This window comes from Sus scrofa, chromosome 13 (assembly GCF_054392235.1).
Source record: "Sus scrofa isolate SSC_HxYL_T2T_F1_AM1 chromosome 13, Sscrofa_HxYL_maternal_Yorkshire_Landrace_v2.0, whole genome shotgun sequence".
NCBI lineage: Eukaryota > Metazoa > Chordata > Mammalia > Artiodactyla > Suidae > Sus > Sus scrofa.
In genome coordinates, this window is record NC_139395.1 from 122229433 (window position 1) to 122256414 (window position 26982).

The 26982-nt window shown below is 37.4% G+C and overlaps 1 protein-coding gene across 50 annotated transcripts in view; it reads left to right on the forward strand.

Moving 5' to 3' along the window:
- Positions 1 to 26982, forward strand: part of EGFEM1 (EGF like and EMI domain containing 1) — a 688205-nt gene that overhangs the window by 495833 nt on the left and 165390 nt on the right. For all 50 annotated transcript variants that reach the window (XR_014824261.1, XR_014824257.1, XR_014824258.1 and 47 more), the window contains one exon: positions 3710 to 3841. Coding sequence is in view for 46 of the 50 variants with exons in the window: in XM_084990208.1 (XP_084846334.1) it covers positions 3710 to 3841 (132 nt within the window). In the remaining 4 variants the exon portion in view is untranslated. The remainder of the gene's footprint in view (positions 1 to 3709; positions 3842 to 26982) is intronic.

The following is a 26982-nucleotide window of genomic DNA, read 5'->3' on the forward strand; positions in this document are numbered from 1 at the left end:
GGAAACCGAGACACAGGGCAATAAAGTCATTTAGCCTTGTCTTCTCAGCCTTTGCTGTTATCTGTCCCCTTGCTGGCTTGAGCAAGGGAAGAAAGATCACATTTTAGAGTCTTATCTTTGACAGAGGAGAGCTGGCCAATCACTTCTTTGAGCTGAACTGATCATCTAAGGGCTGCTACCTTCCAGAGTTAAAGAATATATAGTTTTCTTTATATCTAAAGATAGATTATTCAAACAAATGCGATAGAAACCACAGAAAAGTTGTAGAAAATTTAACTGTGATTATCAGTGTAATTCTTTCTCAAATTTCTAAGTATTACAAAAATAATTTATGAATCTATAAATATAAAAGTTTATGTGCAGCATAGTTCTAAGAATAGGTAACATGTACGGATATGTATGTGGGAGGTGCATATAATATTTGGAAAAAATGCTCCAAGATATTAGTAATGGCTCTGGTTTGTGGACTCATGGAATGCTTCTCTATGGCTCTTTCATTTTCTCAGCAGATCTTATGTTACTTTTTCACCGAATCTTATCAGCATTGTCCTACTTAAAACTGCACCCTGCAAATCTCCTTGAACACTTTTTTCCAAAGTGCTTATCATCTTCTAACCTACAATATACCCTAATTCTTATAATGTCTAACATTTATTCCCTTCCTGCTAGGAGCTAAGCCCCAACAAGGCTAAGCTCCAACAAAGCTAAGTCCCAACAAGGGAAGGATAGCTATTCATTTTTTTTCACTGCAGTATCCTCAAACTCCTAGAACAATCAGGACATACAGAAGTAGCTCAATATGTATTTTCTTAAATGAATATACACATGTACCGATTTTTATTCTTTACTCATTTTTTCCCATGTTATCATCCACTCTGAATTACACATTTGTTACTATTAGGAAAAATTATCACAGCAGTTATTTTCCTCAACACATAGTAAGATTGAGCATATAACAAATAAAATTATCATAGCAAAATGGCAAGTGAAGTTTTTGCCTTTGAAGAGATCCAAAGCAATGTTTAAAATCAGGAGGAGATAACAGGTTTGAAAGAAAGCCTTTATACTCATGCTATTTGGTCCACTCCCAAAGGCAGGGACTGGGATGGAAGGTTGTCCTTGGCTCTCGTTGTTACACTTTGCTCCCTGCATTGTCATCCTCAGAGGGTTTTCAGGGCTTGTTCAAGCTGCCTGAAAGGAAGTAAAAGTCTTCCAGGTTGTCCTGTGGCCATGAAATTTTCCTTGAAAGTGGAGTCTATGAGCAGCAATGTCCATCAAGAATCTGTAGATACTTGGCTTATGTCTATAGCTGGATTGTGACTTCCTAGGCAATGGGGAAGAGAACTTGGAGAAACAGAAGGCTGACATTGCACAAATGTGTTTAATATGAGTAGGTCCCATTCTAATAGCTACACATACTTCTGCTTCAGTGGATTTTTAAGCCTAGAGTCAGCCCCTTTGTCATTCCCCCACTTGAGAAGCCGTGCCCCTGAAGTCATCACATGAGGAGACAATACCATATACACACCCCTGGGTAAATTTAATTTATTCTGATAACATTTTCTTAAAGCAGCTGCTGAATATACTCTATTGGAAAATGCTTCTGTGATTCCCACTGTGAAGGAAAATGAGTTGAAAGTATATGTAAATCAGCAAAATAGAGAGGTCACCATAATCTCAGGAAAACATATTATTTTTCAATCAGATAACTTTGTCCAATTCTGATATTTTTGTCTAACCACAAAATGAAATTATGAATCAGACTGGAGCAGGTGAATGGGATCGCCATGATTGGCAGCTGAAATCAAGGCAAAAAGAGCTCTCCAAGAGTTGTGCATGATGAAAATCAGGCCTGTTGTTCTGGCTTCTCTTTTTTAAGAGAGGGAAGTAGCCCAAGTGCTCCTAGAGTCAGACGTATGTTTAAAAATCTTGACTCCAGACCTGTGTCTAAATTGCCGATGAATAGTTAATTAAAGACTGCAAATTGTTTCAATGGCACTAATCAACAGTGCTCTCCACAATCAGTACCAGTCCTTATTTAGCCCATTACAGATGACTTTTAAGAGTAGAAGAGCTGGTTTCTAAACTAATCTGTGAAATAGGAAAAAAAGAAAGAAAGAAAGAAAGAAAAAAGAAAAAAGGGAGAGAGAGGTAACCAGTGTCTTTGCCTTGTTTTGATTAGTTTGCAGCCTAGGGTGTTTTGTTTTGGACTTCAGGTGCAGGCTGACATGAACTTGGAGGGCTCTGGCCCTGCAAGCCTCTTGAGTCCATATTAGGAGGCCTATTCGACCTTTGTGTCATCAGAAACAAGACATATTTTTGTTACAGTAGTTGCACATTGATGAACCTCAAATCTCGAACATATTGGCGCAGCAGAAAAGGAATTCAACTAGTATCCATGAGGACGTGGGTTTGATCTCTGCGCTTACTCAGTGGATCGAGAATCTGGCATTGCTGTGAGCTGTGCTATAGGTTGCAGACTTGGCTCAGACCTCAGGTTGCTGGGACTGTGGTGTAGGCCAGTGGCTAAAGGTCCCATTCGACCCTTAGCCTGGGAACTTCCATATGCTGCGAGTGTGGCCATAAAAAGAGGAAATAAAATAAAATAAAATAAAATGTGCTGAGTACCTAGTGTCCTAGCATAACCTGAGTGTAGTGGCTGAGAGCAGCAGTTTCCGAGGCCATAAAATTTGGATTCAGACACTGACTTCGCTGCTTATTAGCTGTGTGACCCAGAATAAGTCACTCAACCCCTCCAAGCTTCAGTTTCTTATATAAAATGAGACAAGGTTACTTCTGTCATAAAGTGATTTTTATGGAAATGTGAGCTAATTTATGTAAAATATTTGGCAGAGAGGAAGAGATCCACAGATAGTAGCCAGGTATGGTGGTGTGGACATCACAGGAAGTGTAATAATTCCGTTATTCAGAAACTCTGCTCGGGAGAAGAAGACATATTATAGCCCTACTTGGTTTGATGTGACTTTATAATTGTCACATGTTTAGGAATGTTTCATAGTTTTCTCTGGATGGAAAGCATGCTTTCCAGCAGGTTGCTAATTCCAGAGGTTTCAGTGGAGGCTGAAACCTCTAACTGAGCACTCAGTGGTCCCTGCAGCATCAGCCATCCTTTTCTCATTCAAAGGGCCTTCCACAAAACAGCACAAGTCCCTCTCTCTCCCCCTTATACATCACACACTCATAAAATACACAAATTGCAAACCACTAGGGTGATTATTCTAGCTTACAAAATAAGCAAAGACTGGGAGAACAGGATTCAGGTAACCATTTGGGGACAACTTCCCAAGCACTGAGCCTCCTAAGCTTCCTTTACAAATTACATCTCATTTCAGATTTTTTTTTCTGTGCAACTGCCTCCAAAGATACATATCAAAATTGCTTCCATTGTTACTGTCTGAAAAACCACATTTTCAGCAAAAAGCCAACCTCTGTATCTGTGTTTCCAAAGTGACAAGATACGGCATCATGCTGATTTCTTCAGGGAATATTTTTGGAAGTGCTATAAATCCTTAGAGGCAACTCTGAATGCCTCTTTCTTTGCAGCTCAGTCAGACACACACACACCCACACTCACATCCGTACATACACATGCACTTTACCAACTCACTTAGGCAACAGCGGAAATCTGGGACTGCCTTGAGATTTATTACAAGTCTTAGCTCCTTTCTTTCTCTTTTTATTTTACAAGCCTGCCCTGATGGCCTCTGGGGACCAGAGTGCCAGTTCTCCTGTGGACCCTGCAAGAACGGAGGCTGGTGCAACAAAAAAACTGGAAACTGTGATTGTCTTCCTGGTTACATGGGAAAAGCCTGTACCAAAGGTAAGTCATTAACCTAGACGAGAAGACTTATGAAGTTATTAAAGTTGTGAGCTTTATAAATGCTTTTTTTTTAAACTGCTCTATGGGCTATGATGTTAGGGTACATGTTTAATTATCTATTGCTGTGTAACAAAACCACTCCAATACTTTGTAACAAATCATGCCCACAATGATTTATTATTTCTTTTGGTTCTGTGGATTGATAAGGTGGTTCTCCTTCTGAGCTCACCTAGAGTCACTAGTGACTGCTTCCAGCTAGTAGATAACCTGGGGACTGGGCTTGACTTGACTTCACCAGGAGAATCTAGCCTTTTTAGTACATAGCATTTCCACGAGGTTAGCTTAGGTTTCCTCATAGCATGGCAGCCTCAAGACAGCAATCTAAGAGTGTCCCCAAAGTGGGAAAGCAGAAGTTACGGCGTGTCCAAAAGCCACCTTTGGAAGCCACACATAATTACTTCTGCCACGTTCTATTGGTTAAAGTAAATCCTAAAGACAGCTAAATTCAAGGGGAGGAGAAAGAGATTCCACCTGATGAGAGGAGTAGCAAAGTCTTCTTTCAAAAGGCCTACAAGTTGGGATATACGGTTGTAGACATCTTTGGAACCAATCTATCATAGCATACTATTTAAAGGTACACTGAATGGCACTTTAAGATTCTGCTAGACTGTATTTTTCATTCTTGTCAGAGTACGAACAATTACAGACTAATAAAAAGTGATCAGTTAAACTGAATCTGCTTCAAAGAGCCAGGAGGTTATTACCTCGCTATCTCCTTTTCTGCTTGTGATTTCCACATAACCTGTTAACCCTGCCTGTATTGCCTTGTCGGTTCCAGCTGTGGTAAAACAGAGTGACTGGAAATCTTAGAAAGCTGTGGGCTGGATAGTAATGATGGTATTTTTTACATTACTATTTCAAATGTGTCTGACAAAGGTTAGCCAAAGTCTGCTGTTTGGATTGTCTATGATATTAGGAGTGATCTGAATTAGCTTTCAGTTCTTAGAACTTCTATGAACCAGCAAGCAAATAAAACCAGTAACTTCAACATAAATATAAAAGGTAACACCAGGATAGTATTTAGTACTCAGCTAATCATCTGATCATTTGGGAAATGCATCGCTGCTTCAAAGGATACCCTCAAGCTAGAGGGAAAGAACAAGGTCATTGCCTGATGATTTTTCCGGATATAACTAGATAGGTTCTACTTTAGGACTGTCATTCTGGCACTGCTGACAACCCTTTCAAACAGTATAAAGTTTGCTAGTGCGGCAGTTGGCTATCCCTAACCTACTTGTTTGCTTAAGAAAAAAAAAGCTTAAAGGTAAGAATTTACATATTCAAAAGGTAGTTACTTGCTATTTCCACAGTGAAGTGACATTTTCTCTTGTCTAACTTAACTTTAATGGAATAATTATTAAGAAATAGTGATATATCTGGTCCAATTGTCAGGTGATATAAATAGACTACTTTAAAACAAGTGGAGAGAGAGATAAACTGCTCATTATTTAAAATATTAATTTTAATTGTTGTATTTCAACTCCCTTCTAGGATTCCAAACCCCAAGAGAAATATATCATGATAATCCTGAGAGATTAGGGATGACAAGTCTAATTTTATTGGCAACCTCATGAGATAATATATTGAACTTACAGGCAAAAATATTCTCTGACACCTAGTCCAGTTTTAGTGTATATGCTATTATCCAATTATACACAACATATGCAAACATACATTATATAATCATCATAATAGAATATTTAGGAAAATGAAGGAAACCAAAGAATAGGATTCATTAAAAATGCTTAATGTAGTAGTTCCTGTCATGGCTCAGCAGTTAGTGAACCTGACTAGCATCCGTGAGGACACAGGTTTGATGCCTGGCCTCACTCAGTGGGTTAAGGATCTGGCATTGCCGTGAGTTGTGGTGTAGGTTGCAGATGCAGCTTGGATCCCTCGTTGCTATGGCTCTGGTGTAGGCCTGCAGCTACAGTTCCATTTGGACTCCTAGCCCAGGAATCGTGGGTGCAGCCCTAAAAGCAAAAAGACCAAAAAAAAAAAAAAAAAAAAAAAAAAGCTTAATGTATGTGGCATTTAAAAAGGGCCTTACATTTTAAGAAAAGCATATGACAGTTCTCTAAGTACCTTATAATGGTGCTTACACAATTTTAAAAACCTAGTTACTCTGCATAATGAACTGTAAAAATACTTATGAACTGTATAAGGTAATATGTTTTAGAGGCAGCAGAGACCAAAAAGATAGTTTGAAAAATATTGGCTTTATGTATATTTCAAGTTTTGGAAGTTATAAATACAAATACCTGGGAAAATCATTCTTTTTTAAAAAGGCTTTTATTTCACTATGTAAGAAAACTCTCTTGATTATGGTATATTGCATTTTTTTTTTTCTTTCCGCTGAACAGTATTGGGATTGGGGGCAGCTGTGGCTGCATGGACATTCACATCCTTAATGAGAATGTACCATCTCTGTTTGTCTGAGGCCTTAGCATCACAAATCAGGCCTTTCACAAAATAATCGCAGAAGTGATCCCAGCTTTTTCTTTATCCCAGAATTATTTGCAATAGTAAAAATACAAAATAGAAATAATCTACCCACCAGAAGTAGAACAGGTAAACAAATCATATAACACATCAGTGGGCTATTCTGAGGCCATTAAGATTCATGTTTTGGAAGGAAGTGTAATGTCAAGAGAATTGACATTAAATTGACATTAAATGTTGTATATAGAGACTGTCCCAAATTTTTAAAAACCTGTACCCATGTATGTATATGGAAAATTGTAGTAGAAGTGACAGCAGCTGTTAACATCTCTGGATGGTGGGACTGACAGTGAATATTTTTCTCCTTTTAATCTTCTGTCTTTCTCATATGTACTACTTTTCTATTTTCCCCCTTTACAATCAAGGGTAAAAATATATCATCTTCAGATCAATCATTTACTAAATATCAAAGTAAGATAGCTGTCTATTCTTAAAGTATTGTCTGGTAGTCCTAACTGTTCCTATATAGCAAAGATGTTTTTTCTTCAGCCTAATTGATCTTATTGCTTGTCTAATTTAAGACTGTTTTCTCCTGTTTCAGATGATGTGGTTATTGAGCATAGCTTGGCAGCACCACTAAAATGCTTTAAAAATTAATAAATGAAAGAACACAGTAATATTTCCTCTGAACACTTCATTTCCCTTTTTTTGGGAAATCCCATTTTCTATCCTTCAGTCATTGTTAATAGTTCTCTGAATTCTGCCATATTTTTTTATGAGCATTTACAAAATAAGGCCCTTCACTACTGAAGGCAAGAAAATTAGAGGGGGAGAAGAGGCTGGAAGGGAGATACAGTTTCCAAATATAACTTATGCTTTAAACATTATATGATCAAATGTCATGAAATGATGACTCAAAATGAGGGGATGATGGTCAAACTTCATCAAAAATCATGAAGACAATATTGAACACAGGTATGAACATTCTGCAGCCATAAGCTGGTAAATGCTTAACGACTGGTTCTCTGAGATATAAAACACCTGGCTTCTGCCATTTGATGATTTCCCACAATATGCCCAATATGGTGATTTCAAGCAACCAATGAGATGTCAACTGACTCACAAAATTTATGAAAATTTCACAGGTTGCAATTTAGCAATTGCCTTTCCAGGCTGATAAGCTAGTATACTGCTGGCTGGCAGATAATTGTATCTGAACACTCTGATGACTTCCTAACCTTTACTTTCTGTTTTGATATTAAGAAATTATTACTTTCCAGGTGTTGATTTTACTTCGCTATTTCTAAATTGGTAGCTAATTTGACCTTTTTGATTGAATTAAATTAACCAGTGGTTTTAACCAACAAAAATTCACTATCCAGTTAGTCTATTTTATTTTTGAAACAAAAATCAATTGTTTCTATTAATTGGTTGAAGATTCAAAAAGTAAACAAAAAAGGTGTTGCTTTATGTGTGGACTCAGCTTACTCAGTCTTTTTCTCTATGATTCATGTAGCTGGAGTTTTGTCTTAGATCTGGAGGAACGATTTAGTCTCTCCAACAACCCCTAAGCTGTTTTCCAACTTCCTGTAAAACACCTACCCTGAACTTATGCTGGTAATTCCTTTACGACACATGGTTGTAAAAAATACTACAATTATCGAAGACAGAAAAAAAGAGTACTTGTAAAACAAAATAAAACAAACACATGAAAAACTATTAGAAGGACAATTTTGAGTGTTAAAATAAACATTACCAAGCACAAAGAGGTGAGGTGTCATAATATGCTTCTAACCCCTCTGAAGAAATCTTCAATTTGATTTTTTAAAGTTGCTGTAAAATAAATCGTGTTTAAATAATACATCTCCTATCCTTCCCAGCAGTGAGATGCATATCCTTTACCAATCTGGTTCTCGGCAGGCGGTCCAGCCTGATGAAGTATCAGCAAAATGTCAGCTCCCACAGAGAAGTGAGACAGAGAGGCGACACTAAAGCAGTGACAGGCCTTTCAAAAAGCTATTGTGCAAATTCAGTTTTAAAATAGGGATGTGGCTGAGGACTGATAGGTATGTCATTACCAATGCGTTCATCTCCCCCATCGTCTGAGGCAATGGGAGGGAGTGACGGCGCAGTGATACAAGCACTTTACCTTGAGGAGTGGTGGGTCCACGCGCTGCTCTTTCCCCAATTATAATCACCTTCCGTACTCTCTCAGACATTTTAAATCACAGTTAATCCTGTTGGTTACATCATAACTTTCAACAACCTCCAGATACCTTACGATATTCATAAAGAGTTTTAAGCCCTAAAAGCCCAGCCTTTTTACTACTCTCACTGTACCTCATGTACCTTAGTCATTCTCCCAAGCACCACGTGCTTTTAAAACATGGTGCTATTGTTCCTTGTTCCTCCCTTAAGTAAATGTTTCCTCCTTCGTTTTGGTTGCCTGTTAAAATTCTGAAGGGATTTTTATTTCCAGTACATGTAAACAATCACACACAAACACTAAATTCCTTCCTTCCTTTGCGTCACCCATCATAGTGTATTATAATTGTCTGTTTATACATAATTAAAACTATCATTCATTTTTTGATTCCCCAGTCTTGATTTACAAGGGGTGCTCATTAAAAATTTGCTAGATTCAATTAAAGAACATTCTTGACAACTTAGTAAAGCAGTTTGGCATTAAAGTTTCATAGAAATAATCCACCAAGTAAAAAAAGGCCTAAGAAACAGAGTTTATGGTCCTGAAAAATATTCAGTAGCCTGCGCTAAACTGGATTGAATCACTGGGACTTTTAAGATGACAGCAGTGGTAAAAGGAGAAGGGAAGCTTTGGCTATAGACCAACACCACAGCTTCCTCCTTGCTCCGTTTCTGAAAGCGCTTTTCAGAAGAAGCTTTGTCAAAGGTTTTAATGACTAACAACAGCAAACAGCAAATGAAGGTTTTTTTTGTTTTTTGTTTTTTAATGATTCTTTAGTTTCTTCTCAAGATTCTAGATTTCCTTCTTTATGTACTCACCTCCAATATACTTAACCCTTTCTTCTGAATGTAACAGAACCACCCTAGAATAGTGAATAGTGAATACATTGTCTCTGGCTTTTAGTTTTTGTAAATAAAAGGAAGGGATTCAACTACATAGTGTACAATATATAATATTTATATAATAATATATATATAATTTAATGTGTAGTAACACCATATGGTAACTGTGGTAAGCTGTGCAATGATAATAATTACTCAAACCTCATGTTAATTGAATGCCCACTCTGTTCACTGTGTTTTTCATCAATTTGCTCACCTAATCCTCAGAACAACTAGTTGAGTTTTGTGCTATTATCACCTCCATTTTATGAATGAAGAAGCTGAATCTAGGCAGAATTGAGTATCTTGTCAGGGGTCATGTAGTTAGTAACTGAGGACTAGATAATCAGCACAGTTCGTACAAACACTGTTTATCTATAAAATGAGACTCTAGCTATCAATATTGAGTGGTGTAGCTGACTGCTTGTAAAAATTTAAAGAAAATAGAGAAAATTTGATTCCATGGAAAAACCTAAGTAGTCAAGAAGTGTCATTAAGGTTGTTCTTTTTTGGCCTCACATTTGTAGGTTGCAAAAAGAATGACTGACATAGCCAAGAGCATTGATGAAATGTCAAGTGTCATAACAGCCTATGCTCAGTTTAATGATGGAGGGAGGATGTTTTTTGTTTGTCTGTGTGCAGCTTGACCAGCCTATTTCCACAGCCTAGGCTGCACCCTCTCAGTCATGATACTTCTCAGTGGGATTTTGATACCAGCCAGTGTATCTGCTAGTCCAGCTGGACTGAGCCTACTGACAGATGCTGTCAATCAGAGGCTGAATGTAAGTCCTGTTCATCGTCTAATATAAATAATGCGTAAATAATGACCCAAAGAATTTTCTATGCATTTTGTACTTGCTAAGTGATTTTTTTTAAAAAATAGAGCTGCCCAATCTTACCCATGTTTAAAATTTTCTTGGTGCGTTGGTAAATATAGCTGGCTAGCTGCCTACCATGATCCTTTATTACTCTTGTTGCTTGCTTCCAGAGCCCTAGATTGAATATCTGGCAGAGCACAGAATAAATTCTTATTTCTATACAGTGAGTCATCCAGACATTCTACTTTCCACTGCACACACCTTTCATATATACATATACACCCAGACCCTTTGTATGTCATTAGTTTGTTTCATGGTCCACTGTGTTCTGGAATTTTTATCCGCTATGAGTGGATATTTACTTTTAGTTATTAGACATGTATTCATTCCAATACTGTAATTTCTTAATATCTAAATATAAGGGCCAGCATGACATGCAGAGCAATTTATTTTGTAATTTATTTTTGATATAACTGTCTCCAGGTGTCCTTGCTTCTTTCACAAGCAAAGATCTCTTGAATCCTGACCTTCTATTTTTCTCTACATGTGATAAGACTGTACTTACTTTGCCTTAGTTTATTCATCTGCAAAATGGGACTTACAAAGGACCCAGCTTGCTAGATTCTTATGAGATTTAAATGGGTTTATACCTATTATACCTTTGTAGATTATTTTGAGAATTTTGCCCAGTGCTTTGAAGGTGAGAAAGTTCTCAGGTCATAATAGTCATTAAATTTTAATCTTGTTTTTGTTTATTGAGGATTCTGTGCACTTATCATTTACTAAGTGCTGCATGGGATACTAAAAAAGATATCTTCCTATCCTCATGGAATTCATTCAAATTTAGTGGATGAGAAGGAGTATAAATAAATCACTGATTTTAATTATATTTTATTTATTTTCTTATTACTCAATGAATTTATGACATTTATAGTTGTACAATGATCATCACATTCCAATTTTATAGGATTTCCATCCCACACCCCCAGCACATCCCCCCATCCCCTGAACTGTCTCCTTTGGAAACCATAAGTTTTTCAAAGTCTGTGAGTATCTATTCTGCAAAGAAGTTCATTGTGTCCTTTTTTTAAAGATTCCACATGTAAGTGATAGCATATGATGTTGGTGTCTCATTGTCTGACTTCACTTAGCATGATAATTTTTAGGTCCGTCCATGTTGCTAAAAATGCTGGTATTTCGTTCCTTTTAATGGCTGAGGAATATTCCATTGTGTATATGTACCACCTCTTCTTGATCCACTTCTCTGTCAATGGACATTTAGGTTGTTTCCATGTCTTGGCTATTGCAGATGGTGCTGCAATGAACATCGGAGTAATTGTGTCTTTTTGAGTCGTGGTTTTCTCTGGATAGATTCCCAGAAGTGGGATTGCTGGATCAAATGGTAGTTCTATGTTTAGTTTTCTGAGGAATCTCCATACTGTTTTCCAGTGTGGTTGCACCAATTTACAATCCCACCAACAGTGTACTAGGGTTCCTTTTTCTCCACACCCTCTCCAGCACTTATTGTTTGTAGACTTTTTGATTGATGATGGCCATTCTGGCTGGTGTAAGGTGGCACCTCATAGTGGTTTTGATTTGCATTTCTCTAATAAAGAGTGATGTTGAATATCTTTTTTTTTTTTTTTTTTTTGGTCTTTTTGTCTTTTTGTTGTTGTTGTTGCTATTTCTTGGGCCGCTGCCGCGGCATATGGAGGTTCCCAGGCTAGGGGTCGAATCGGAGCTATAGCCACCGGCCTACGCCAGAGCCACAGCAACGCAGGATCCGAGCCGCGTCTGCAACCTACATCACAGCTCACGGCAGCGCCGGATCGTTAACCCACTGAGCAAGGGCAGGGACCGAACCCGCAACCTCATGGTTCCTAGTCGGATTCGTTAACCACTGCGCCATGACGGAACTCCTGTTGAATATCTTTTTATGTGTTTTTTGGCCATCCATATTGTCTTTGGAGAACTGTCTGTTTAGATCTTCTGCCCATTTTTTGATGGACTTGTTTGTTTTTTTGGTATGGAGCTGCAGAAGGTGTGTATAAATCTTGGAGATTAATCCCTTGTCAGTCAATTCACTTGCAAAGATTTTCTCCCATTCTGTGGGTTGCCTTTTCGTTTTGTTTAGGGTTTCCTTTGCTGTGCAGAAACTTTGAAGTTTGATTAGGTCCCATTTGTTTATTTTTGTTTTTATTGTCAATACTCTGATAGGTGGATCTGAGAAAATGTTGCTGTGGTTTATGTCAGAGAGTGTTTGTGTTTGGCCTATGTTTTCCTCTAAGAGTTTGATAGTGTCTCGTCTTATATCTAGGTCTTTAATCCATTTTGAATTTATTTTTGTGTATGGTGTTAGGGAGTGTTCTAATTTCATTCTTTTCCATGTGGCTGTCCAGTTTTCCCAGCACTACTTATTGAGCAGGCTGTCCTTTCTCCATTGTATATTCTTGCCTCCTATGTCATAGGTTAGTTGGCTTTAGGTGTGTGGGTTTAATTTATATTTTTGTCTTTGTGCCAGTACCATACAGTTTTGATGATTTTTGCTTTGTAGTATAGTCTGAAGTCAGTGAGCCTGATTCCTCCAGCTCCATTTTTATTTTTCAGGATATCTTTGGCTATTGTGGGTCTTTTGTGCTTCCAAACAAACTTTAAAATATTTTTTTTTTGAGTTCTGTGAAAAATGTCCTTTGTAATTTGATAGGAATTGCATTGAATCTGTAGATTGCCTTGGGTAGTATAGTCATTTTGATAATATTAACTCTTCCAATCCAAGAGCATGGTATGTCTTTCCATCTATTTATGTCATCTTTGATTTCTTTCATCAGTGTCTTATAGTTTCAATTATATTTTAAAAGGGGGTGAAATAATAGATGTGTGATAGGAAGTTGTGACTAATCCTTTTGGAGGATTCCCTGAAGACTTCATTGTAAAGGTGAGATATTGGCTGAACCTTAGAAGTTGGTTAAAAATTTGAAGGGTGAGCTTGTATGAAGTTCATGCCAGGTGGGGTGAGTAGCATATGCAATGGTCTCAGGGTGTGAAACAACAGACATGTTTCATTGCACTGTTACTAGATTGTGGTTTGCATGTGTCAGGAGATGAAAGTAACAGGGACAGAATAAGAATCAAAGGGCCAAAAGCCCTGAATGCCACATTGGAGAATTTTGCTCTTCTTTTGGAGGTAATAAGGAGGTTCTAGAAGTTTTTGAGGAATAAGTGCTTGTGATCTCAGCCAGGATGTGCAGACATGCACCATCAAGTCTCTGCTCTGCTCAACCTTCCTGTGGACCAATTTTTCCCTGTCTCTGAGGGAAGTCCCAGAGAGATCTCAGAACTTTTCTAGTCATGCTCAATCTTAATTGTATTATCCAATTAAAAAGTATAGTTTTATCTTCTCAAACCTTCAATTTTCAATCCAATTTAAAACTTGTTACCAGGAGTTCCTGTTGTGGCTCAGTGGTGATGAAACCAACTAGTATCCATGAGGTTGCAGGTTTGATCCCTGGCCTCACTCAGTGGATGAAGGAACTGGTGTTTCTGTGAGCTGTGGTATAGGTCACAGACACGGTTTGGATCTTGAGTTTCTGTTGCTGTGGCATAGACCAGCAGCTGCAGCTCTGATTTGATCCCTAGCCTGGGAACTTCCATATGCCACAGTAATGGCCCTAAAAAGACAAACAAAACAAAACAAAACAACTTTTTTTTTCTGGAGTTCCTGTTGTGGCTCAGTGGGTTAAAAAGCCAACATGGTGTGTGTGAAGATGCGGGTTTGATCCCTGGTCTCACTCAGTTGGTTAAGGATCTGGCGTTGCTGCAAGATGTGGTGTAGGCTACAGATGCACCTTGGATCCAGTGTGTGCTGTGGTGCAGGCCGACAGCTGCAGCTCTGAGTTGATCCCTAGCCTGGGAATTTATATATGCTGTGGGTGTGGCCTTAAAAAAATGCAGAAACCAAATACTTTTTGCTTACTTTGCGCAGGCCTAACTCAAGCTCAGAAGTGGGGAAGAGAGAGAGACAGTGGCCTCTTCACTCCAACTCATCCTGATCTTATCCCCTGCCTCTTTCCTTGTGGATTCCCTTCCAACATGACCTCTATGGGGCTGACACAGGGCCCCTGGGCCAGGTGCTCCTGTGCGTCATCCTTGTTGGAAGTACCCCTCTCTAGCTTCTCTTTAAACATGAGTCTGCCACCAGCTTATGAATCTTTCTATATCTAGAAGGTGCGTATCATCTTCTCAATACCCTGTAAACTAGGCTTAAGGGGAAGGGAAAGCTTTTCATGCAGAGAGGAGGAGGAAGGCAGCAGTCCTTCAACAAAGATGCCATCTAAGATAGAAATGAACATCCGCAACCTGGGACCACACTGCCTGACCTCCTATCCTGGCTTCTCCACTTGGGATCCCTGTTACTTTAGGTAAATACCTAATAACCTTAGTTTTCTCATCTGTAAAATGGGACTAATAAAGATTTCTCTCATTCAATTGCTATGAGGATTAAATAGGTTAATATGCATTATACCTTTGGAAGGGCATTTGACACATAATTATACTGAGTAAATCACAAGCTAAAAAACCTGTCTCCTTAAAGAAAATCTCTACCAATCTTTAAAAATTAATCTGTAGTACTTGTTATATACCCTGAGTGGAACATACGTGAACAACAATTTTTTGAAAAGCATATCCTGAGAACTCAAAAGAAAGATCAGAGCTAGTAGTACAGAGGTGAGAAACATCAACAGAGATGAGTTGGAAGAGATGACTAAGGAGAAGATGCTAAGGGGGAAAGCCAAGAAGACTGTGAGCAGAAACTCGCTAAATTCCCTACATTTAGAGGGATCCAGAGAAAAGGAAACCAGCGAACAAGATGAAGATTTACTTAGAGCAGCAGATGTTATAAACTGGCAGCCTCGGAGCTGAATTTGACTTGCAGATGTATTTTGAATGACAGGCATATTCGTTTTAAAATATGTGATTCAACATCTTAAAAATCAGAAGGTAGAGGCACTCTGGACCCATATTCCTGTGTGGGAACAAATGGCTCCGTTTAATTAGCTCACACATCTTTGCGGGGCAGCCTTTTCCCATTGGTCATAGACCCATCACTCTGTGGAGAGTCACCTGCTTTCACTCCACCTGCTTTCTCCTGGGGGTTACCTGCTTGGCTCTCAGGGACCTGCATTTGTGACTCCTGCTTTAGCGGGAGAAAGGTGGAAAAGAAATAGAACAATTCAGATATAATTCCATAGAAAGATGACTTTCATGAAGAAAAGGATAATCATTGTCTCATATGCTGCTTTAAAAGGATGAGAAAAAAATGGAGGGCAAGTGCAGGATTTGTGACTTAGGACTTAATTTTTGAAAAAAATATGACATACGTTTTGGGATTAAAAGTGAATGGTAAATGAAGAATTAAAATAGCACTTATAGACTACTTTCCCAGAAAGCTCAACAGTGAAGGAAAACAGAATGCTTAACCCATGTTTTTCTCTGTCAACAGAATGTTGAAAATAATCTTGCCTCTTCAAGATATGTTATCCCTCCCAGTCATCAACCTACATCCTTTTCCTGTTGATGAATCTTATTCCTTCTCCAGCCTTTTCACTCCTGAAGGTCAGGTCCAATGTAGTCATGATAGAAAGGATTCAGATTCCCCGTGAGATATAAACATTGACATGAAATCAAATACCGGGAAATCTGCTCTCAGGTGAATTTTGCCAAGAATATATTTAAATAGTTGTGCTGATAGAGACTTGGAGAAATATGTAACTTTTTAAACTCATCATTGAATTTTTCTGTTGTCAAGTTTTAACTTATCCCTCTTCCTCCCTTTCCCTCTCATACACACATATACAATATTTATGTCATGTATCCTGAGACAATTTTTTGACATTTTAACGTCTCTAAAATTAAGGAGTGTCTTACAAACTGATAGCATAGCAATAGATAATTATATTGTAACTTTCTAACACAGTCTATTTTCTAGGAATACAATGAAGAAAACTGTCTGTTACTACATCACGAATAATTTCCATCTATTGAGCCCCAAAAGAAATAGAATATGAAGAGGAAAATCAAGTAAAATATGAGTATTAATTTTCAAGCAGTTTGAAGTGGCTCAGTTTTAAATGCCTGATGGATCATAGTAGTTATTTCCAAGTTGGAATAAATAACTGCCTATTGGCTTCAGAGACAATAGTGACGCTCAGGTGGAAATATCTGTATTTGCTTTTTTTTATATAATAAAAATGACAGGCCCAAGAATGGGAGAGAATATCCTTCTGCTATTTTAAGACATTGTCGATCTCACTAACTGTGTTTTTGCACTGTCATTAATCAATTGTCTGAATATAGAGAGAAAGGGAGGGAAACCTGCAGACCATTTAATGTGTTTCACTTTAACACAGCAGCAAAGGAGCTCAGACGTTCTGGGTGCCTACCTTTGTGAGCATCTCCACATAATTCATACATTTTCTGGAAGCTCAATCTGAAACTTTGCAGATCTTGAGGAAGAAGTTCTGTAATATCACTGAAATTGCCTATGTATCCCCACAAGGGTAATGTTAAGTTAGCTATTGCTGGGAAATTCATTATATTATATAATCTGAAATATCTCCATTGTACATTTCAACTGTATGTTGCTAAATTTTAATTTAAATGTAAGAGTACAAAATGATAGCACTACAATGCCCATGTATTGTATACGTACAAGTGTTCATTTCTGTAGAGAATGTCTATAACTTAAACTCTGTGATCCAGCAGTCTGATGTACTCTAATAATCATATCATGATAAAAATTGTTTAACACTTTATGCTTTACAGAGCATTTTTCACCTTTATTATCTTGTTCAAAATTGAAAAATTATCTAAGGGGAAACAATGGTATCTAATATTACAGTACTACCGAAATGGTGAAGATACCAATTCCAGTTATATTTAGTCTCCAATATTACTATCAACCTTGAATTATGTGTTCTTTATGGTATCTAATATGAAGTCTTAATGTTGCACTATCTTGGATCTTATATCTTTTTTTCTCTTCAAAACTGCTAGAGTTTTGAAAATGAAAAGTAAGACAATTCTGGTTGAAAATATATGAAAAGACTAGATGACAAATAGTTTTAAGAGTGCCCTGCAAATGTTTGCAAAAGGCGGCTTATGTAAAGTGGCACATTCCACACACTTAGTATTCAAGTACATTACCCACCTGACAAGATAGTAAAATATCCTACTCATCTGTTCAGGGCTAATTTTTCAAATTTTAATAATTTTATTAGTCCCTGGCAAGGCCTTTTAAAACTTTGCAAAGAATATTAATAACTCATTTAAGATTAATTATGTGTCAGCTTTGAGGTCAAAGAGTTCGAGTGATTTTAAGTTATCTGAATTAAAATGCGTATGCTCTGAAAAGGACACATAGTATAAGAATCTCTACCTTTTTCGCAAACCTAGAGTTCTTGTTTATTAAAACACATACACATAGACATTAACTCAAGGGTCTTTGACAACAGCTAAATGAGAAAATGATGGCCATTTGCCTACTAATCAAGAAATTTGGTAACAGAGACATCCTCAAAGGAAGACAGGTCTCTTCCAGAAACGTGTGTAACTTAGTTTGCTAACTGAAGGATCAGTTGGAGATATGCCAGCTATCATGAAGTCTTCCTCGTGGTCTAAAATCTGCATCTTGTTTTCATGCAGCATAACCATAGTATTAGTTGAGCAAAAGTTTGAAAATAAGGCAATCAATGAAAACTAGATATCTGAATGGAGAATAGAAAAATTTTGAGACATGAGGTAATAGAAAAGGGAAATGGGGAAGAGAAGAAAGGTCTTAGAAGAGTCTATTTTGGTTCTTCAATAATTCTGACATTGATGTCTTCATAGAGTGGGCAGAAAATAAATAATGGCAAATTTAGAAGGCAGCAAAAAAAATTGTTCCAAAAAACTATTTAAATCATTAATGTATTTCAAATATGACTTCTGGTGAATTACATATAATTTTCTTTTCATTTTTCCCATTTTTCAAATTGGAATAACAATAATGCCTGTGTTTTGGGGATTGCTGTGAGGCTGGGGTTACTATATAATAATAGCTACATGGTCTTCACGTGTAGATCCTGAATAATTAGTAACTCTTAATATGACAATTGATTTTTTAAATATTCAGATATTGCTTTCCAAGAACTTTAAATTTTCTAAAAAAAGATAATCTGGTGAATTGTGCTATGTTATTTAGCCCAATGTTTGAATTTCCATAGTCATTTTCACTAACAATTTGGAGGAAATGATAGTGTCTCTGACTTTTAAAGGGTGTGTTTCTCTCATTTGTAGGTGCTTGTAAGTCCATTCCCACCCAAGTCCTTCTGATTTCCTTTCTTTATAAAAACTGCTTTGGGGGAAATGATATTCTTCTTAGACTTCTGTAACTTAAATGAAAGACTCTGCCAATCAACACCACCAGTTTTCCCTTGGTCCTGGCATACAGAATGCGAATTGGTTTCCAAGGCAAAGCATTCAATAATCTGTATGCAAAGTAGTATTTTTACATAGCTCTGAATGTCATATCCAAATGTAAAGCTGCCTGTTGCCTCAAGTGTGAAATTCACTCTCATTTAAATTTTGTGTTTCTTTGCAACTAGTGATGTTGGTCTTTGCAGACTGTGCCATGAAACACATGTGGCAGTGGTTAAAAGTAGTAATAACTGTGACCTCTCCCATGGTTGCCTCTGTCCTCATGAAGAGGGTTTCATGCAGCAGCTATTTCTGAGCCAAGACAGGAAATCTGCAGCAGTCAAAAGAAGACAAATGTTTTTTGATTTTTTTTTTTTGGTCTTGATGATATTTTACAATCTCTTCCAAGTTGTAGATTTTTCAGTATGTTGTGATCACCAGTGTTTTTAGAAAGCCCCTGTTTAAAATTCTATGATTTCTTTTCTCATTTGAATTCAAATATGTAATAGGTTGGATACTGGGGTTATTTTCAGATTTCTTTGCCTGGGAACAGTCTGCTCAGCAATCGAAGTTTAGTTTTTAGGAAGAAAGGATATTAGGATGTTTGTCTTTGCTCACTTACAGAGGAGAAGCCTAGGACCAATGTCCCAGTTGGTACCTGTCTGTGATGGTTTAAAGATACTAGTCATTTTTCTGAATACATTTCATCTTGAGCCTTTGAGGTTGATTTCAGTTCAAAGTGCCAATTGAGGATGAAAAGGTTCTAGAGAGTTTGCCTATTCATGATGCAACTCACTTTTCATCTGGGTCCCCAGTCACCCCACGCCCGGATCACTTTTAATCTTCCCCCTGCCTTCCTGGACCATCTGCTGCTGCTTTGAACTACCTTTTCTAATGCAGAAGGGCAATGACAAGAGACCAGTGTCTCTGTGGTTAAAACCAGACCTCCCATTTAGGTAATGCACTTTACCAGAAATCTGGTTTTTTAAAGCCATTAATTTTAGTAATCATAAGAGGCACTTTGAACTGCACCTCACATGAGATGGCAAAAATGATAATAGTGACTATGATCTAGGATCAAAAAAAAAAAAAAGGAATGGAAAAAATACCTTTTCTTTAGGGAGGGAATTTCTCCACTATAATATCGGGTAACACATTGCTTTAAAATTTAATGACGCAAAATAATAACTATTATTTCTCAAAAGTCTGTGGGTAGCCTAGGCAGTGGTGTCCAGGCCAGACTCAGTTGAACTCTCTCACATGTCTGTGCACAGCCGGCAGGTCAGCTGTATCTGGCTGGCCCAACATGGTCCCTTAGACCTAATCTCAGAACCCGCACAGCATCACTTCTGTGGCAGTCAGCTGGACAAAGCAGGTCACAAGGCCAGTCAGGATCCATCACCCCTTGGATCTTGGGAGGGAGCAGCTGAAAGTCACATTGCAAGGGGCAGGGATTAAGGGCTGGGAGGAGAATTGGGGACTTTTGAAAAATCAGTCCACCAGCATCACTTTCTCAGATTATGAGGGGCAGTATTGAGATCCTCTCATATACTACATCTCGCCAACTCTTTCACTCATCATGGTCTCCATAGGTCAAAAGTGAAATGTGAAGTCTTAAATTATCTCTAGCCCTCAGTGAAGGTAGCACTTGAGAGAAATAACTGGCTAGCTCTATATCATTGTTTTGTACTGGTTAATGTGTTTCTACAACATTTTATGTAATACAGAAAATTTCTCTATTGAATGGGGTTTTGATTTTTACTAGTTTATTCTGAAAGTGTTTCAGAGTTCCTGTTGTGGCTCAGCAGAAACAAATCTGTCTAGCATCCACAAGGACGCAGCTTTGATCTCTGGCCTTGCTCAGTGAGTTAAAGATCCAGTGTTGCCGTGAGCTGTGGTGTAGCTCACAGATGGTGCTGAGATCCTGTGTTGCTGTGGCTGTGTTGTAGGCCGGCAGCTATAGCTCTGATTTGACCCCTAGCCTGAGAACCTATATATGCCACAGGTGTGGCCCTAAAAATATTTTTTTAAAAAAGTGTTTTTTCTTTTTATATATATCTGTGTGTGTGTGTGTGTGTGTGTGTATGGGTATATGTTTACATATTGTGTGTGCATATATGTGTTTATATGTATGTACACACATGCGCATGCAGACACACACACATTTCCTATCCCACTTCTGCCAGTGTGCCACCATCCTTGTTACTCTTTGGCACTTTGAGGCACCACTTTGACTACTGATTATTCTAGACCTCACTGCCCAGAAGGGGAGATGTTACCTGCCTGGCTGAATTCAAATAGTTACTCTATAGAGAGTTAATATACTAATAAGCGTGTTTATACATCCCTTCATGTGATAGTTCTAATCAAAAATTCTGTAGGGCTCAGCAATAGGGGTCTTAAATCTGGCCCATAATTTTGCACCTGGGTAGCTGCATTTATAATCTTTTATTGGTTGCAGTGTCATCGTCCCCATTAAGAATTTAATGAGCACCAACAGGCCTAGCTAATGTACAGAACACAGAGGTAGCCACATCCCCCCTGCCCAGCAAGCTGTTGCTTGATTACAGAGTTGCTGGACCTGGGACCTCCCTGTTTTCACTTACTTCATAAATTTAGACACAGACCCCACTTTGGGGCTCATATTATTAAGAGGAGACTACAGAGGAAAAATAAACCCCATTTGGTGAAGTAAATGGTATGCCTGCTTCTGTAGCTACCCATGGTTTATTACTGCTGTATGTTATTTCCAGCAGTACTTGTAGCAGAGATCATAAGGGACCTTTAAAGACTTGCTGATGCCTCTTGGGCAGCTTTGGAATAATACAGTTTGTAAATAATTCTGCCTACATATCTTATATCTTCAGGATTCCTTTTGCCTTGCTTTGTTTATTAGGCATGCATTTGCATGAAGCCAGGTTATTTGGATATTTGCCCTTTGAGAGCTATTGTGTATTCTTCCCTCCAAGTCAGAATCATGTTTTCCAGGCTATAGTCATTTCCTCAGCCAAGTGCAGATTTGTGAACTGTAGTGAGGGACACAATATAGGAACAGATTAACTTCGAAGAAACCACTGTTTCTTCAAAGAAACCACTGAAAATTGTTTTTTTTTTTTTTTTTAATTTTTGGAGTGAGTTTTATTTGAGTTGTTATTTGTGTTGGCTATTTGAACCACAATTTAAGATTGTGTCTGTGTGTGTATGTAGGGGGTGTCCATATTAGAGTGACATTTTATTTTATGTCAGGTGCATATATTTTATAGATGTGGCTTCTCTGCATGTAACAGAAGTTATATATTAGAATCAGCAGCGTATGTGTCATTCTTTTTAGTTCATAGAATTTTTATTCTCCAAAGCCATTTAAAACATAAGCTTCTATATTCAAGCTTTATTTTTGTCTACCCTCAAATACCATGTGTTTGTAGTTAAAACTGGTTTCTAGTTGGGATTCAGAAATGTGAGTATGTACCAAGGTTTACCTAAAACACCTGTACAATTTTATTTCATATTTTACAAAGTGTTTCACTGGAATATCTGTTAAAAATATAAATTAATGGCTCTTTGTCAGTCCTGCTGAATCAGACTCTCTGGGAATAGAGATAGTGTATTTCCGTTTTTAAGTCAATCCCCTAGATGTTTCTTATGCATGTGAAAGTTTGAGAAACACTGCTCAGCTTATCCTGGAATTAAATTTAATTATTAGAAAACTGTATACCAGGACCTTATTAATTTAATTCCCTAGGGAATTTCCTTCATGGTACAATGATCCACTATTTTGCATTTGATTTTTATCAAGAATCGGTATAAGAAATGACGTGGAAAGTGATTCTGTACCTTTAAGAAACTCATTAAACAATAGTTCATTGTGTTGTTCAGAGACCCTCATCCAGAAATCCGTATGACACAGCCCCCTTTAACCTAACTAAACTGTGTATTATACATACAAAATGTGAAAGATTCATAAGAGTTCAGGGTGATAGGTTTTTCAAAGCGAACACATCCATGTCACCAAAACTCAGATTACGGAATAAAACATTGTCATTATTCCTAGAAGCCTCCTTATGCCTCATGGAAGAGTCACTCTCCTGACTTGTATCACTATAGATTCATTTTGCCAGCTGGCTTTTGATCTTTATGCAAATAAAATCATGATGTATGTAGTCTTGAGTATCTGGTTCCTTTTACTAAACATACTTGTAAGCTTCATCTGAAATGTTGGATAAGGTTGGAGTTTGCTCATTCTTATTGCTGCTCTGTATTTCATTTTATGAGTATTCCACAATTTTCATTTTTACTGTTGACGATGGATATATTCGTTATCTATTTCTACATAACAAATTACCCCTAATTTGCAACATACTTGCACCTTACAAGAACAAACATTATCTTACACTGTTTCTGAGGATCAGGAACCTGGGAGCAATGCCACGAGGACTCTGATGCATAGTCTCTTAGGAGATTGTGTTTAAGCTGCCTGCCAGGCTCAGTCTTTGAAGAATTGACCAAGGCGAACTGCTTCCAAGTTCGCTTATTGGCAAAAGGCTTCAGTTTCTCACTGCATAGGTATCTTCATAGCATTTCTTTGGCTTCCCCAAGAGAATGATGAGAGAAGGTAGGGGCGGGAGAGAGGAGGGCAGGGAGGGGAGGGGAAAATCCAGGAGAGAAGCTACAGTCTTTGATAACTGAATCTCAGGAGTGACATGCCATCACTTCTAGCATGCGCTGTTGGTCACACAGACTAACAGTTTCAGTGTGAGAGTGGACTACAGAAGAAGGTGAACACCAGGAGCCAGGAACATTGCAGATCATCTCAGAGGCTGGCTATCACAATGGTTGCTGGAGTAGTTTTCAATTTTTGGCTAAAAGGAATAGTACGGATTTGAACATCCCTTTACTATATTTGTATATTATGCATTTCCGTTAGGTATATACCCAGTAATGGAATTTCTGCATCAGACAGATACCAACAAAGAGTTTTTCAAAGTGCTTGTAAAATTGTATACTTTTGTAAGTAATACTCATAAGTAATACTTATAAGTTGCTTCATCCTTGATGTCACTTGATATTGAGTGTATTTTTCATTTTAGCCATTCTAGGGGTATGATCAGTGGTATCTCAGTGGATTTTAATTTGACCTCCCCCCAGTAGTTAATGACATTTATTCCTTTCTCATATGCTTATTGTAATTTGAATTTTCTCTTTTGTGGATTTGGTATCATGCCTGATTTTTAAGTGGGTTGCATGCATTTTATTACTGGTCTGTAAAAGTTCTTTCTAAGGCTTGTACAGTCCTTTGTCACCTGTCTGTATTGTAAATATCTTCCTCCACATTGTGGTGGCATCCAGTGGCACTCTGGTAATACTAATATCCTTCAATGAGCAGAGGTTGTTGATTTTAATATGATTGGATTTTTCATTATTTTTTCTTTGTGTTTAACTTTTTTTTTTTTTATTTTCCCACTGTACAGCAAGGGGGTCAGGTTTAACTTTTTGAGCCCTGTTTAATAATTATTTGCCTAGTCAAGCTCATGTATATATTTGCTTGTTTTTTCCTAAAAGCTTTGTTGTCTTATCTTTCAAATTTATTTTTATTTTATTTTATTTTTTTTTGTCTTTTTGCCATTTCTTGGGCCGCTCCCATGGCATATGGAGGTTCCCAGGCTAGGGGTGGAATCGGAGCTGTAGCCACCGGCCTACGCCAGAGCCACAGCAACGCGGGATCCGAGCCGCGTCTGCGACCTACACCACAGCTCACGGCAACGCCAGATCGTTAACCCACTGAGCAAGGGCAGGGATCGAACCTGCAACCTCATGGTTCCTAGTCGGATTCGTTAACCACTGCGCCACGATGGGAACTCCTTATCTTTCAAATTTAAATCTACAATACATCTAGCAATATATAAAAGATAATATGCCTTGCCCAAGTGGGTTTGTAACAGGAATTCAAAGGCAGTTTTGCAATTGAAAATCAATCAGTGTAGTGCACCATTGTATTAGGGAAAAAATAGAGCAAAATTATATATGTTAACAGATGCATAAAAGTAAAGATATGTGAAAAATTCAATACTCATTACAATAGAACACACACCTATATACATATATATATTTGCACACATATTGTTAGCAAATGAGGAAAAGGGCTTACTAAGTCAGATTTTTAAAAAAAATCTATAAAGCAAACATCATACTTTGTGTTAAAATACTACAACTACCCCTTAAGATTAGAAATACAAGACATAGATGCTGCCATCACCACTTCTTTACAGTATTGCACTTATAATAAGTCAAGAGTAATAAGCCAAGAAAAAAACTTATTGGAAAGAAAGACTTAAAATTGCCATTATGCCTGGATGACATGATAATGTGTCTAGGAAATCTCAAAGAAACTACATACTATTAGAACTAATAAGTGTTTTTAGCAAGGTCATCTGGGTTCTATATCAATGAATAGACTAATTGTATTTCTGTATCAAGAAACAAACACATAGAAAATGAATTTTTTTAAAGATTTATAATTGCATTAGAGAATATCAAATGTAAAAAATAATTTAAGGGTAGGGTGTATAATGCCTCTGAGTTAAAACTACAAAATATTATTGAGAGAAGTTTTTTTTTTTTTTTTTTCTTTTTTAGGGCCTCACTTGTGGCCTGTGGAGGTTCCCAGGCTAGCATCAAATCAGAGTTGTAGCTGCCGGCCTGCGCCACAGCCACAGCCAGAGCAAGGCCAGATCTGAGCTGCATCTGCAACCTACACCACAGTTCAAGCCAACGCGGGCTCTTTAACCCACTGAGCAAGGCCAGGGATTGAACCTGCATCCTTTTGGATACTAGTCAGATTCATTTCTGCTGAGGCATGATGGGGAACTCCTATTGAGAGAAAGTTTAAAAGAGCTAAGTAATGGAAGTGTATACCATGGCCATGGATTAGAAGATTCAACCCAAAGAAGTGATAGTGCTAACTCAATCAGAATCAAAATTCCTGCAGGTTTTTTGATTTGTTGTTTTACTTTGCTTTTTGTAATTGGGAAGCTGGCTCTAAAATGTATTTGGAAAAGTAAAGATCTAAGAAGAGCCAAGAGGAGTTCCTTGGTGACCTATTGGTTAAGAATCTGGTGTTGTCACTGTTGAGGCTCTGGTTCAATCCCTGGCCCATGAACATCCATATGCCATGGATGCAACCAAAGAAATAAAATAAAGTAAGAAGGGCCAAGACAATCTTGAAGAATAGGAATGAAGCTAGAGAACTTTCCATTACTACATAAAGCTGTGGTCAGTAAAGTAATGTACTATTGGTTCAGCTACATATGAATAGAACTAATGGAACATAATAAAAAGTTCAGAAAAATGACCTTCTTATACAAAGTCAATTGACCTAAGACAAAAATAAATAAATAAATAAATAAATAAATAAATCACCCTATAGAGCACTAGGCATACACTAGTCTTTTCAATAAATGGCATTAGGTTCCTTGAATATTCATATAGAAATTTTAAAAAAAGAATCTTCACTCCTACCTCACACCGCATATACAGGCCAAAATATTTTGAGTAACAAAGATATGTCTTTCCAAAATAAAGGTATTTTTTAATTAGAGAACTATATTTTTATTTATTCATTTGGTTTTGCTTTAGCTATCTAGAAACTCATGGATAAAATATGTATGATTACAGTAATTTTCTTTAATCTAATGTTTTTATCTCTTTTATTGCAGGGTTCTTATTCTCTCATCCTTGCTTTAATGATTCTGCTTTACTAATCTTTTTTTGTGCAAGTTATTTTGAATCCTTTTTTAAAAAAATAGACAGGGTAAAATAATGAATAAGTCAATCAGTGAGGGAAGTTAAACTTCTTTTGAAATTTTGAAGCCTGATTGAATTGTCAAAAAGAATGATAGCTCATATAGTACTCCTTGTAATTGCACTTTGATAAAATTATAACCGTCCAACATCATATTGCCAATACATATTATGCATATAAATATTACATGAAATGTTCTTTAAATGTTAACATATGTGTCAGTATTAAAAATAAGTAGCATTCACATGGAAAAAGAATCTGCTTTTTATAAACTGCCTATAATATATGCTTGAACCAAAAAATACATCATTTGTTCCTCTTTAGTCATCATAATGGACAAGAAAGGAGGGGAGAAGGAATAATTCTTTTGAAGGTAGGAAGTGTAATGATTGGTAAGTCTTTCCACCCCTGTTAATGATGAAGGTCACAGGATTTAGAGATACCAAACCAACCTGCATAGGAATCTCGGCACTACCGCTTAG